Source organism: Larus michahellis, chromosome 20 (genome assembly GCF_964199755.1).
Source record: "Larus michahellis chromosome 20, bLarMic1.1, whole genome shotgun sequence".
Classification (NCBI taxonomy): domain Eukaryota; kingdom Metazoa; phylum Chordata; class Aves; order Charadriiformes; family Laridae; genus Larus; species Larus michahellis.
In genome coordinates this window covers 5,818,288-5,832,229 of record NC_133915.1, presented here as the reverse complement: position 1 = coordinate 5,832,229, position 13,942 = coordinate 5,818,288, and the positions used below count along the sequence as shown (strand labels likewise).

Sequence of the window (13,942 nt, the reverse complement as noted above, 5' to 3'; positions counted from 1 at the left end):
ACTCACAAGCTCTCCTAGGCGCTGTCTGCTCCCGTCAGCTGCCCCGGCCCGGGGTCAGTTTTGCATCAACGGGGTTTTTTTTGCAGGATTTGGTGTTTTGGGACCACACCACCGGTGGCTGCGTGGTGCCCCCAGCACCCGTACGCCCCCCCCCCCCCCCCCAGGGTGCCTTGGGGGATCCCCATCGTGCCGGACAGCGGGGGTTTACCCCCGAGACACACACACACGCCCCCCACCCCCGCTCCGGTTTTTCCATCCGCGTGGGGAAAACGCTTTTCCCTCGTGTGCGAGCGGGGGCCGGGGGGGACACGGCTCCCACGGGTGTCCGTTGGGCGGTGCGGGGGGAGCCCGGGAGGAGCCGAGGGGGTGCGGGGGGAGCCGGGGAGGAGCCGAGGGGGTGCGGGGGGAGCCGGGGAGGAGCCGAGGGGGTGCGGGAGGAGCCAGATCCGAGCGCAGGCGCCGCACCGGGAACTACCGCTCGGCCGGGCCTGGTGGTGAGAGCGGCGCGGGGGGGGGGCCTGGCCGGGGAGGTGGCGGGGGGGGGGGGGGGGGGAGTGTGTGTGTGTGTGACACGGGACGGGAGGGAGCCGCCTGGGGGGGCTGCGGCGAGGGGTGCACCGGGGTGGGGCGGCAGGGGGTGCGCGGGGGGGTGGGGGTGCGCGGAGTGGGGGGGGAACAGGGTGCAAATGGGAGCACGTGGTGCTGGGGGGGGGGGTGGGGGGTGCCACGGCCGCACGGGGTGCTGGGGGGCGCGGGGGGTTGGAGGGGTGCACGGAGCCACGGGGGGGTGCCGGGGGTGCAGGGAGCACAGAGCAGCACAGGGTGCTGGGGGGGGGGGGCAGCGGGAAGGGGGGGGCAGCAGGGCCCACAGCAGCACAGGGTGCTGGGGGCGGGGGGCAGAGGGAAGGGGGGGCGGCAGGGCCCACAGCTGCATGGGGTGCTGGGGGGGGCGCGGGGATGGGGTAACGGGGTGCACAGGGATGGGGTAAAGGGGTGCACAGGGGGTTGGAGGGGTGCACGGGGTGCTGGGGGGGGCACAGGGGTTTCGAGGGGTGCATGGAGCCCCACGGGTGCTGGGAGGGGGGCAGAGGGAAGGGAGTGGGGTGCAGCAGGGAGCACAGAGCAGTGCTGGGGGGCGGGAGGGGGGGGGCAGTAGGGCCCACAGCTGCACGGGGTGCTGCGGGTGCACAGGGGTGGGAGTAATCGTGCAAAAAGCACGGCAGGGTGCTGGGGGTGCACAGGGCAGCCGAGGGGTGCACGGAGCCATAGAGGGCGCTGGGGGCGCACGGAGCAGCGCGGGGGGCTGGGGGTAGATGGGGATGGGGTGGAATAGGGTGCAAAAGGCAGCGCGGGGTGCTGGGGGGGCATGGGGACGGGGATAGCGGTGCAAAAAGCAGTACAGGGTGCTGGGAGTGCACAGGGATAGGGGGGTAATAGGGTGCACAGGGGTTTTGAGGGGTACACGGTGCCACACAGGGTGCTGGGGGGGCACGGGGAAGGGAGAGGGGTGCAGCGGGGTGCACAGAGCAGCACAGGGTGCTGGGGGGGCACAAGGAAGGGGGTAACAGGGTGCATAGGGCATCAGAGGGCGCACAGGGGTTTTGAGGGGTGCACGGACCCACATGGGGTGCTGGGGCTGCACAGGGATGGGGGTAACAGGGTGCATTGGGGTTTCAGGGGGTGCACGGAGCCACACGGGGTGCTGGGGGTGCCCAGGGAAAGGGATGACAGGGTGCGCAGGGCAGTCGAAGGGTGCACAGAACCATGCAAGGTGCTGGGGGTGCAGAGGGAAGGGGGTAACAGGGTGTGCAGGGGTGTTGAGGGGTGCATAGAGCCATACGGGGTGCAGAGGGAGAGGGATGGGGTGCAGTGGGGTGCACAGAGCAGTGCAGGGTGCTGGGGGTGCACAGGGATGGGGGGGAGTGGTGCAAAAGGCAGCACGTGGTGCTGGGGGTGCAGAGGGAAGGGGGTAACGGCGCACAGGGCAGTCGGGTGCAGGGAGCCACACAGGGTGCTGGGGGTGCAGGTGGAGGGGGATGGGGTGCAGTGGGGTGCGCAGGACACCCAGGGGCCTTGGATGCACAGGATGGGGGTCAGGGCTGCAGCTGGGTGCATGCAGCTCTGCAGAGGGTGCTGGGGCCAAGGTTTGGGTGCTGGGGCCAGATTTTGGGTGCTGGGGCCAGGTTTGCAGGGGTCCTAGGCACCTCCAGGGACAGGGGACCTTGCAGCCACCTCTCCATGTGTCCCTGTCCCTCCGCAGGCCTCCCGTCCGCTGCCGCCCTGGCGCTGCGCTGCATGGATGGCGTTTTCCTCTCGCCCAACGAGGATGAGTTCGTGGGCAGGATCGCGGAGGAGCTGGAGCAGTTCATGCAGCAGGGGCAGCACCACAGGTGGGTGCCCTTCCACGATCGATGTGGAGGGGTCTTTGCGTGGGGTGACCTGCTCCTCGCTGGTGCACGCAGTCCCTGGGCGATGGCAGATGTCACTCCAGGAGCGGTGGCACATTGTGACGCTTGTCTGCGTTTTTGCATCGGTGAAAAACGCCGGAGCGGCAGCGTTTGGAGTCTGGCTGGCTGCAGAGCTCCAGCCTGGCCCGGAGCATCCCGAGGATCGGCGTGGGGTTTCTGCCGTGCCCACTTTGCCGTTCGCACTCGGTCAGACAGAGCTGTTTGGGACGCTGGTGGCTTTTGCACCAGCCCTGCTGGTCACTAGTCAGCCCCGTGAGTTAGAATGAACAGTTTCGTAATCAAACTGCTCCGTTTCCCCTCTCTGCTGAGGGCTTCCTGCGCACCGGATCCTCCTCCACGGCAGCGATCTCCGTCGCCTTGGAATGCTGCGTCGTTTTTCTTTGGCCAGGCTGGATTTAACTGGACCCAGTCCCTGGTCCAGTGACCTTTGAAGCCCTTGAAATGGCCAAAAAGAGGGTGTCAGACAGGAGCAGGGGTGGGATCGCTTAGTTCAGCTTCCTGCCAGCTTGTAATGACTTCAAATATTTGTTTCATTGCTTTTTTTACAAAAAGTTTGGCAGAGAAAGTACCTGTGCTATTGTAAAATGTTCAGAAACGGAAGCAGAATTGTAAAAATGTGTCTAAATGTAATGTACGTGGTGTTTATTCATCCATTCATGTTCTTTTAGTTGCTGTTTTCTGGAGCGCAGTCAGACTGGGAGGAAGGGGACCCCTAAGAGCCTTCTGCTGGTGATTCCAGACATTCCCAGCACGGATACAGGCAGGGAGGAGAGTCCCAGCTGCCCCCGCTTCCAGTGCTACGCACGAAGTGAGCGTGTCTGTCTGGGCATCTAGGATGGAGAAGGGATTTTGGCTCTTTAATACCAGAAAATCCTGCTTGCCTTTTGGGCTTGGATTTAAACCCTCCACTGGGAATGACTTGGGGAAGAGACGTTAATAAATTCTTGCTCCGGTCCTGTCCTTTTCCTTCCTGCGTGTTGCTGATGCCCCCGAACCCCTCTCTCTTCTCAGGGTGCTCCTCTTCCCCCCTCTGTCCAGTCGCCTCAGGTACCTGATCCACCGGACCGTGGACAATGTGGATTTGTTGAGCAGCTTTTCTGTGGGAGAAGGATGGAGGAGGAGGACGGTCATCTGTCACTCGGCTGTAAGGTACGGTGCGGTGGATGTGACAGTGCTTCTCTTTCTGTGGCCGTGGGGTTTTTGTTCAAGCTTATGAGCATGAAGTTTGCACGGTGCTTCTCCGCAAAGAGAAGGGTGTCTGTTCCTGGTATTATCCAGTTATTAAGGAAGCAAAGGTGCTTTTTTTATCCCTATCTGCTGACTTCTGTGTGGATTTGATGCTTTTCCTCCTCTCTCTCTTTTACAAATGTCATGTTCACAGAATCACAGAATGGTTTGGGTGGGAAGGGACCTTAAAGCCCACCCAGTGCCACCCCCTGCCCTGGGCAGGGACACCTCCCACCAGCCCAGGTGGCTCCAAGCCCCGGCCAACCTGCCCTTGAACCCCTCCAGGGATGGGGCAGCCACAGCTTCTCTGGGCAACCTGGGCCAGGGGCTCACCCCCCTCACAGCAAACAATTCCTTCCCCAGATCTCATCTCAATCTCCCCTCTGTCAGTGTAAAACCCTTCCCCCTCGTCCCATGGCTCCCCTCCCTGCTCCAGAGTCCCTCCCCAGCTTTCCTGGAGCCCCTTTAGGGCCTGGAAGGGGCTCCAAGGTCTCCCCGGAGCCTTCTCTTCTCCAGGCTGAACCCCCCCAGCTCTCTCAGCCTGTCCCCACAGCAGAGGGGCTCCAGCCCCCCCAGCATCTCCAGGGCCTCCTCTCATGTTACTTGGGTTTCTCTTCTCCCCACTCACACCGTGGTGTTCTCTTGGTCCCAGGCTGCCCAGCGAGACCAACGACCAAAAACCCAGCAACAACCCACCGAGACCCCACCGCCCTCCGCAGCCGTGGGGCCGGGGGGGCCGAGGTGGCAGGCTGCGGCACGGCGGGGAGGTGCACGGTGACAACACCCGAGCCTGCGTGGGGTCTGGAAGGATAAAAAGGCCACCCTGGAAGAAACCGGATAAAGCCCTGTACGTCCCCAAGGCGATGCGGAAGAAGGCGGAATGGGGGGAGCAGGAGAGCCCGGTGGTGGCTGTCACCGAGTCAGGTGGGGACGTGGCACGAGAAGAAGAGATCTGCTCTAAAGCTTCAGCCGGGGACGCCCAGGAGGAGCTGGGTCAGACTGAAGGCAGCCCCGGCAATGTCCCCATGGCCCTTGGCAAGCAACAGGAGCCTGGCGAAGAGTGCGTTTCAGGAAAAAGTAACGCTGGCAGAAACGATGAATGTCCTCCATGCTGTATGGATGTCCCGTCATCAGAGAACAGGAATGATTTCTCCGGGCAGGAAAGTCTGGATAAAGACTGTTCAGGTTCCCTTTCTTCTCTGGACAATAAAAACCCAACTGAAGCAGAAGAGCAAGACCAGAGCTGCAACACTGCCATGCCAGAAGGCAGCAAAATCCCCTGCCAGCTGCGAGCTGAAGACCAAACCAGCCGGGATGCCGGCGTGGTGGAGTGCGGCACAAACTCCTCCCTATCGGAAAGTTGCGTCAGTAACTGCTGTACGGACCCGGCTGCGGCAGAGTCGAGTGCGACGTCGCTGGTGCTGGAAAACCAAGATAAGAGCTGCGCCGCTGCCAAGAGACCGGAGAGCGGCAGATACCTGTCACCGTCTGAAGACCAGGGTGAGGACTCTGTGAATGCCGGCACGGCAGAGGGAAGCGGGAGTTTCTCCCAACCGGAAAGCCAAGATCAAGAGTGCCCCAGTGTTGCCCATGTGGAGCGTAACCAGAACCCACCAGAAGCCCAAAATGAGCCTCTGCCCACACCCGCGCCGGTCCGTGGTGCCAACCCATCAGCTCCTGAGGACCGGAGCGAGCGCTGGGTGGGTGCTCCCGGGCAGAATCCCAGCGGGAAGGTGCCGGTGGCAGACGAGGAGGAGAAGGAGCGTTCGGGCTTGGCCGATGCCCTGTGGCGTGAGCTGCATTTGTCTGCAGGCGATAAAGAGGAGAGCGCGGCCGTCCGCGGGCAGAGCGGCCTCGAGGACGACTGTACGGCGGAGCTCTTGGCAGAGGTAGTGTTTTGCCACGGGTTTTGCCGCGGGGAGCGACTTTGGGGGAAAGAGGATTTGGCCCAAAGGGAAAACGTTAATCCATGGGAGGAGAGTCCCTGTCCCGGGGCTGCCGCGGGCGGCTGCTGAACACGTTGGCAGGAGTGTGGCAGCAGGAGTGGTTTGCAGGGACCGAGGTGGGGCCCTGGAGGATTGTTCTTTGAAGGGAAACCTTGTCTTGATTATTATTCTTCTTCTTTTTTTAATCTTTTTTTTTTTTTTTAATATTGTCAGATAGTGGGTTATTTAACCGTGAAGGACATAAGCATTGAGAAGATCAGCATCGATTATTCCAGCTACGGAGAGGCACAGCTCGGCGAGGGGGATTTTGGCCACGTAACCGAAATCTATGACTTCTCCCCATCGCTGAAAACGGAGAACCTGTTAGAAGCGTTGGCGGATTTCCAGTGAGTACCTCTCCGCGAGCCTGAGCACATCGGGGGCACGAGGGGAGCAGCAGTCACACTTGAACGCACACCAGAATCTGATGAGTTTTGAATTTTAATTTTGCCTCCCTGCCCTTGTGTCTCGCGCTCTCTCTGTGCCCTGAAGGACACTTTCCTGCGGTTTATGCGGGATTTAAAACACGCCCCGTTCGTGGGGGCTGTCACACACACAGGTGTCCATGCGTTACCGCGTCCCGGTGCTTGAGTGACATTACGTGCTTACATAAGTCTCTGTAAGAAAAAGGGCCCAATCCTGCTGTTGGAGATAAGATTTATTATGTAAATATTGGGAACAGAGCCTTGTGCCTGAGGGAGTGACATTGGATTCGTAGCAGGACCCAGAACAAAGTTCAGCCCTTCGTTAGCGATAAACAGTGCAGCTCTCACCGACGGTGTCACCGCCGCCGGGGCGCTCCGGCACCGTGTCTGCGGGCACCTCTCCCTCTTTTCCTCCCGCCATCCTCCTCCTCTCTTGCTAAACCTGGCGGATTGGACGTGAACACTTCACCTCTACGGATCCCTTAAATTAAAACACACGATTTACATTTGAAATTAGCTACTGTCTGCTGCGTGTGTTTCCTCTAATGTGTTTTTCCCCTGGCTGGGAGAGTGAAACCGAGCTGGAGACGGACGGATCAATCCGAGCAGTCGATTGTATTTGTGTTTCCTCTGCCGCAGGAAAAGCTTTGAACTCCCTGCTCCCAAACTCACATTTTCCACTGGCGCTTTATTAAATTTTCACCTCGGTCTCTTCACCCTGAGCTTTGTAAACCACTTATTTATAAATCGCTTGCTTTTTATTGTAGATGGCTGAGGGATGGCGTAGTGTTTGTAAAGCACTACCTAAATGACAAACAGTATTTTGGGGTTACAGGACAGTCCCTGAAATTGAGGTTGGCTTTGGCCAAGGGTTTCTTCAGAGCAGGAGGAGATTTCTTGGGGGCAGCTGATGGGGGAATTGTGGCCTTGAAAGGGGCACGTTTAAGGGTCTTCTGTGCCTTCCTTTCCTTCTTTCCCCGCGTGTAAAATGGGTACAACGCTTTGAAAACCACCATCTGTCTACGTAAAAATACTAAATGCTCTTGATAACCCGAAGTGGCTGATAGGGGTTATTGTGTGGTGGGGTTTTTGTCTGTCTTATTAATGAATGTTATTCTATTGTCTTTTCGTTTTAGTGAGAGCGGCTTCAAAATCCAGTGGGTGGACGATACGCACGCCCTGGGAATCTTCTCCAGCCCGTCTGCAGGTAGCGTGACCCCGGTGGTGGCTGGGATCGAGGGACGCGCTGGGGTTTCTCCGGTCTCGCAGAGTCACCCCGCGCTGACGCTGAGGTTCCCAACGTGCCTCTGTTGATTCTTGCGCTCAGGCGAAGCTGGTGCCAAAGGTAGTCTTGGTTCATCACGTCTGCCCCCGCGCGCTTCAATCTTGAAAGGCTTTTGAGGCTCGAGAAACCGGAATTGGTGTGTGGAAACTCGGCTTTGCAAGACCAGCAGGTTTTTAATTGGCTTGGATAATAACCAGGGCACCTTTTTTTTTTTTTTAACCAAGCAACTCACGCTGCATTTCTAGAAATTAATCTGTTTTGCTACTTCAGGGTTTTTGGTTTGTTTTTTTTTTTCCCCTCTTGTAATGAGACAAAATTCCTGCTGGGGAATATAAACCTGCTGGAAAATAACCTGCTGGGGCCCTTCCGAGCGCGATGGCACACAGACACCGACCTCCTGGCGAACTGACCTTCTCGGGGACAAACGCCCCAAGCTGGGGTCTGAGCCAGCCCAAGAGAAGTTTCCACCCAGCAGCGTGTGGAGGCCCAAAGCTTAGGCTTTTTTCTAGGGATCTAGTCTAATAAGGACAGAGTTGACTTGTAAACCATGTTTATATTTTCTCGGGACTCTTCCTGCGCAAGGAATGCGCGACGTAAGCCTGAGGTGACCAGAAGGAGTTTAGGAGTTTTAGTACAAGTCTGGAGAGAACGCGTCAGCTGCTGAGGCGCCAGTCACTGGGTGTTACTGTACCAAGCACCGATTTTTATTATTAAAGCCACCAAAATTCAGTCTGCTAATGTCAGCAACCTTTGTTCTTTGCAGCATCTCAAGCCCTGGGGCGACGTTACCCTTCTTTAAAGATCCGACCGTTGATCCACGCGACAAAGCAGTCTAAGATCAAGGCCCTTCAGCGACCAAGTAAGACAATCTGTTAATTATTAGTAGTGTTATTCCTTGGTTTCCCAGTCTTCTGGATCCTGAGTGGTGACGGTGACAAGTTAAATGGGGGAAGTACATCTTAAGGACCAGTATTTCTTTTTTGGCTTGTATTTTTTACAGTTTTACTGGCGTTGCAGGATTGTGTAGCATTTTTGGTAAAAAGCCTGTGGATGTTTTTTGGTTGTTTTTTTTTTTGTTTTTTACAGTATTTTCAGCCAACCCGTAGCACAGTTATGTTAAAATTTACAGCATCAGCATCAGGTTTGTGCCTGTTTGCAGCAGGCAGGAGGGGTTGGCAGAGGTGAACGTGACGACAAATTTGCAGATCAAGACTAGATTACGTACTGCGTACCCTACGGCTCTTGCCTACGCTTAAGCTTTCAGTCCTTTTTCTCCCTTCTGTAGGAGAACTGAATTCAAAAAAGCATCAAAACCTGTTGCTTTTTCTTTACTCTCCAGCTCAGCCCTTTGCTGACGTTCCGGCTCAGTCTTTCTTGCGTTATTCTGCGCAGTTGCAGACAATAGATGAGACAAAAGCCATAGCAGTTGCATTTTGTGGTTGGCATAATTTTATTCAGTATCAGGTGAAGGAAGAAATTGTTAAGCTTAGCCATTAACATTGTTTTATTTATTTCATTGCCTTTTAAAATCATATTGTAATCAGTTATACTTGCCACAGTAAAGAAACGCCGTGAATCTTGTAGCAGTAGAGACTTTGCTGAACCTACAACTTTGCTGTTATTTCTACAGTTGAAACAAATTTCAGTATTAATGCTTTAAATGGACACTGTCACAGTCAGAACTTCCTGAGTTTTTAAGACTGCTGGATTTAAAGGAAAAGTCAAAAAAATTGGATTTGCTTTTGCACTCTCTGCCTCATCTGTTCTCATTCACGCTCCCTGATTCTTCTTGCTTCTGAATCATGTTATAAACTCCTTTCTGGGGAATGTCGTATATGAACTCAGTTTGTATCCAATTCAAGTAGCAATTTTTATTTTCCAAATACAAATTTGGATCTTAATTAGCTGACAGTGTCTCTTCTTTTTCTTTTTTTTATTTTTTTGTCAAGAAAGAGCGGCAGTTTTATTTTCCAAGCTGTGGACGCTTTGAGTCTGTCCCTTTTTCTTTAAGCTGCTGATGGGCTGCCTTTAATTAATAAAACTTCGGAAAAAGCAAGCAAAGCCCCCATTGCTAACTGGATAATAAATTTGCAAACAGTTGCTGATACGATAAAATGATTAGATAATTGCCAAATCCAGACTGCTGTGGACTTGGTAAAGTTTTGCTGTATTTATTTCTTGTAAGGTGAAACCGTAGCAAGGCAGGTGTCTACCAGAAAACGGAGCTTACTGGCCAAAGGGCTTTCCCAAAGCATCGGAGAGATTGTAGGTGGTTTTTTAAAAAAAATACAGAGTTGTTTTTTTTTTTTCCTTGCTGCTTTCTAAGGACTCAGAAAGCTGGTTTTGATTAGTCTAAATTGAGATCAAACTTTCCTGTGCCTGGAGAAATTGTTGGACTGTGCGCCTTCATTTTGTTCTCGGAGATGTGACTGGCTGAATTTTGCCAGGAACGGGGTCGGGAAGCTCTTCCTGGAAGCAACCGGGGAACGATTCTCTCTCCCGCTGCAGAAGAGGCCTGGAGCTTAATGCCAGCCAAATAGCTGTGGAACTGTCATTGACAAACGTTAAGTACAGAGCTGGCGGCACATCTGTCTAAAAGCAAAGGCAATTTACTGGGGAGGGATAGAATAATTTGCTCTTGCTCCTGGGCTCATTCTGTAAAGGAACTAAGAAAATAGGAGTCAGCCCTTCTCTCTGCCAGCCTTACGCTTTAGCCACCAGGCTGTTCCCTGAACAAGCGCTAACTTCACGATTTTCACCCGTTTTTACCTAGAGCTCCTTCACCTTGCAAAAGAAAGACCCCAGACGGACACCGCGGTGGCCAAGAGGCTGGTGACCCGGGCTTTGGGCTTGAAGCACAAGCAGCAGGATGGCTCGGGCACCGAAGCGCTGCTGCCGGAAAACTTGGACCAGGAGGAATAAACCATCTCAGCTTAAAAAAAAAAAAAAAAAAAAAAAAATGTATAGATGAGCATGGCTGTGCTATTAAACTGCATGCAGAAGAGTGAGTTGCCACAGGGATGTTCTCTTAGGGGGTAGCACCATCTTTTCTTGCTAAAGTTGGGAAGGGGAAAAAGTTGATGATGGATGAGATCTTGAGCTCAAGAGCCGAGCGCTGCTGCTGGCTCTTCGTTACGCAGAGCATCTCGTCCTACTCTGTTTCAAAGCGTCGGTTACTCACTGGGGCGCTTGCAGAACGTAAAGCTGCTTACAGAAAAGCCTGCTCTATAATTAAAAAAAAAAAATAAATACATTAGAGTAAGGGAATTGTATCTTGTTGGCCAAAATTCAGCTGTAAGCAAGAGGAGGGGTCCAAAACTCTGTTTAATGTTTACTTTGTTGTAATGTTATTGTTAAAATATCCCACAAGCATTGAGTGCAAGTGAGTTTCAGGGTTTTTCCTTATTTACGTAGTGTTTAAAGAGCCTGACTTGCGTTGTTGCACTGTCAGCAAGGAAAGTTGTCCTGCGCTGGTTAGGAAAAGAGAACCAGAACTTGCCAGTTCTGATTTGCCCAGAGCCTGGTGGTGGGAGATGCTGCGAGACACCCTGTGGCATCCGGCACAGCTCAGGCTCCGCTTCTGCTCCACAGTCCGGCATCTCGAGAACAAAATGGAGTTTTCCAGCTTACAGTAGGCTAAAAACCTTTGCTAGATGCCACTATCTGAGCCACTGGATAAATGACAGAAATACTCTTGACAAGCATTAGCAAAAGACCTCTGTGTTCTTTAAGCCTCACAACATCCCTGTGAGGTAGGTTCTGGAGAGCACGCGTTAAGATGCGGCCGCTTTCAATGCCCCGGCGGATTGAAATGGTCACCTCTAAGTGTTCAGTTAACTTCAGCGGCTTGTAAAAGTCTTCCGTACAAACACAGAGGGAGAAAAAACTTCAGTACCAGGAATTGCGAACAAGGCCCTCGACTTTCATGGAGTTAAAAATCCACAAATGGCATATAAAACATTTTTCTGGGTAAAACATTTTTATTCAAGTAGCTCTGCCTGAAAATCTGTAGCGATGCGCGTCCTCAAACAAACAGAGGAACACGCTGAGCACCATTATGAATTTACCAAGTGTAAAAACCCTTTTAAAGGCAACTTACACAGGCGGGACTGTGACAGCACAGCTCCACGTCCCTGATGATGAGAGCTGGGAAGTTACCTCTGGAAGGTACGGCGATGATACAATGCCTTAAACTAAATTCATCCTTGCAAGGAAAGACAGAACGTCCAGCCCAGAAGGTAACATTTGTAGAATCTATCGGGGTGAATAGCTTACTGCGTAATGGAAATTCACAGTCCAGCGGACTCGTCATCGGGAGATCTGCGAAGTCTTCTGGATGTTCCAAGGGAGGTGCAGCTTCCCAGGAGATCTGCGAAGTCTTCTGGGTGTTCCCAGGGAGGTGCAGCTTCACGGAGCCACGCTGCACTCGTCGAATGCAGTCCTGCATTAGCTGCTCCGCCGAGAGATTGCGTTGGGAGTCGATTGTTGAATACAAGAGTTTCACTGCAGTATTAAATTATGCTTTATACTGTTCCACTCGGAAAAAGCTGCTCCAATTTTATTATTTCCCCCCCCCTTTTCCTGTATTTCTTGGCTAAAGTGGAGTAAGGACACGGCAGTACTGAGGATTAGCTGTGTTCAAGAAGCAGCGTCACAAATGGAGGCGTTTGCATCAATGGTGCGGTTCAAGCTTGAGTCAAAGAGCTTAAAGATACCAAGATTAATGCCTTGAAGAAAATGGTAAAGACATATTTTGGGTTGTTGGTACCCAAAGCAAAGGCAAATTGTGCTTGCTGCAGCCTGGACCTACGTCTGTGAGTAAAGATGGTGCTGCAAAGTGGAGGGAGGAATCTTTGTGGAGGAGGTTGGAATGGTGAAGACGCGGAGCCAAGTCGCGTTTAAAAGCCTGCTCCTGACTGCCCAGTAGTAGGGACTGGAGTTACGAGAGCCACGTGGTGGTCTGAGCACCTAAACTGGGAAGGAAGGCATCTTTAGAAAATAATTTACCTTGCTAATTTCGAGTTTTGATTGTTTGCTTGATTTTTTTTTTTTTTTCCGGTTTTGTGCAGTGGTTAGGGAAATCACCGAAGCAGGAAACTTCGCTTCTTTTAAATAGTGGGGTGGGAGGCGATGCGGTTCTATCGGGTGGCCACCCTGTTATTTGTGAGTCCGCTGAAGTGATCGAACTTCTGTTCCGTTTCCTCGCTGAAGGAGCCACCTGGGGAGCGGAGAGAAAGAACACGGGGCTGAGCAGGAGGCAGCGAAGGCGGGTGGTGACCCACAAGGCAGGGAACACCCTGGGGTTTTGTGTCATCTGCAAAAGGGGCCGTCAAAATTAAGGGCTCAAAGCAAACACTAAAAGAGCAAAGATTTTCCCGGGCTCATTCATTTAAGGATTAATTAAATTTTGGCGTAACTGGAACAGCCAAGAGTCCCCAGGAGGACTGGATCGAGGTTTTTATGAAGACTGGACTATCAGCTACCCCCAGTTTCACTGCTAACCTTTGTGGCTTGAAACAACCCGGTGGTGACTAGCAGGGCCTGTGAAACGGTCTCCTCCTCGGGGCTGGTGGCGAGTGGGTTCTGTTTACTCTTCTTAAACAGAACCCTCCCCTTGCGTTCTGCTAGCTGAGAGCCAATGGAAGCTAAATACATTTATTTTTAAATAGAAATATTTTCAGGCTCAGCTGGAGAGCCCGTCCACCAGTTAAGTGCCTCTTCATCCAAACGAAGTGGGTTTGGCTTTTCTGAACTAGGTCATGACACACGAGACAAGTATTTTTTTTTTTTTTTTTAAAAGAACAAATTAATGAGAAAAAGCAGTGGTTACATGGAATTTTTTCAGAAAAAACACTCCAGCCAGCTCTGGAAATTCTCTTCAGCACTGGTTTTATTTGGAGGTTGGCAGGTCTTTGCTGTTAATTTATTTTCGGTGGTAAAAACAGTTTACCTTAGAAAGCCCCCAACTTAATTACATTTTAAAATGGTCTGAACAATTGACTGATAATGCAAATTTAAACTAGTTTGGCTTCGTTTTGTGTGTATTCAAGAAAACGCAGAGTTCTCCCTCGCGTTCGAGGGACAGCAGAGTATTTTCATTTCTGGCTTGAGCAGATTTCACTGCTCTGCTTCGCACGTCACTGGTTTTTGTTTGCTTTTCAAGACGTGAGAAGCTTTGGGGTCTGAAATGGCACCAGTGTAATTTGGGCTCAGGATCCCCATCTTTCCTGGCCTCAGGATCCCATTTTTCCAAGCACAGAAGCTCAGAGAATTCCTAGCGCAGGGTCAGCGATGGAGCCTGATCCCTGCACGACAGCCATGAAGCTTTTCCCCTACCGAAGTCGCCCTCACCTATGTGGCAGTTGTACATCCAGATGCGCTGCCCGTCGTACCGGCTCCTGCATTTCATCACGTTGTTGGAATAATCGGATTCAGCAACTTCATAGTTTGGGTTGATGACAACCTAGGGAGCGATGGAGAAACATGGCATAAAGTTATTTAAAGGCGGACTGGGTACAACACTTACTAGTCAGACTGAGACAGAATGGGCTT

At 52.8% G+C, this 13,942-nt stretch overlaps 2 protein-coding genes across 8 annotated transcripts in view; one reads left to right on the top strand and one right to left on the bottom strand.

Moving 5' to 3' along the window:
• Positions 1 to 407: 407 nt before the first annotated feature.
• Positions 408 to 10,403, top strand: R3HCC1 (R3H domain and coiled-coil containing 1). The gene is made up of 8 exons (XM_074563868.1): positions 408 to 494; positions 2,261 to 2,390; positions 3,480 to 3,617; positions 4,348 to 5,584; positions 5,855 to 6,027; positions 7,242 to 7,312; positions 8,154 to 8,249; positions 10,164 to 10,403. The coding sequence occupies exons 2-8, from the start codon at positions 2,296 to 2,298 to the stop codon at positions 10,310 to 10,312; spliced, it is 1,959 nt and encodes a 652-aa protein (XP_074419969.1). The 5' UTR covers positions 408 to 494; positions 2,261 to 2,295; the 3' UTR covers positions 10,313 to 10,403.
• Positions 10,404 to 12,391: 1,988 nt separating this feature from the next.
• LOXL2 (lysyl oxidase like 2) overlaps positions 12,392 to 13,942 on the bottom strand; it is a 60,044-nt gene continuing 58,493 nt past the window's right edge. For all 7 annotated transcript variants that reach the window (XM_074563862.1, XM_074563866.1, XM_074563867.1 and 4 more), the window contains 2 exons: positions 13,742 to 13,853; positions 12,392 to 12,608 (listed from right to left, as the gene is read on the bottom strand). In XM_074563862.1, coding sequence (XP_074419963.1) covers positions 12,529 to 12,608; positions 13,742 to 13,853 — 192 coding nt within the window. In that variant the 3' untranslated portion in view covers positions 12,392 to 12,528. The remainder of the gene's footprint in view (positions 12,609 to 13,741; positions 13,854 to 13,942) is intronic.

Coding starts and splice junctions, on each gene's coding strand:
- R3HCC1 (XM_074563868.1), top strand. CDS start 2,296: ATGGATGGCGTTTTCCTCTCGCCCAACGAGGATGAGTTCGTGGGCAGG. Junction 3,618..4,347: donor ATCTGTCACTCGGCTGTAAG/GTACGGTGCGGT, acceptor TCTTGGTCCCAG/GCTGCCCAGCGAGACCAACG. Junction 7,313..8,153: donor CTTCTCCAGCCCGTCTGCAG/GTAGCGTGACCC, acceptor TGTTCTTTGCAG/CATCTCAAGCCCTGGGGCGA.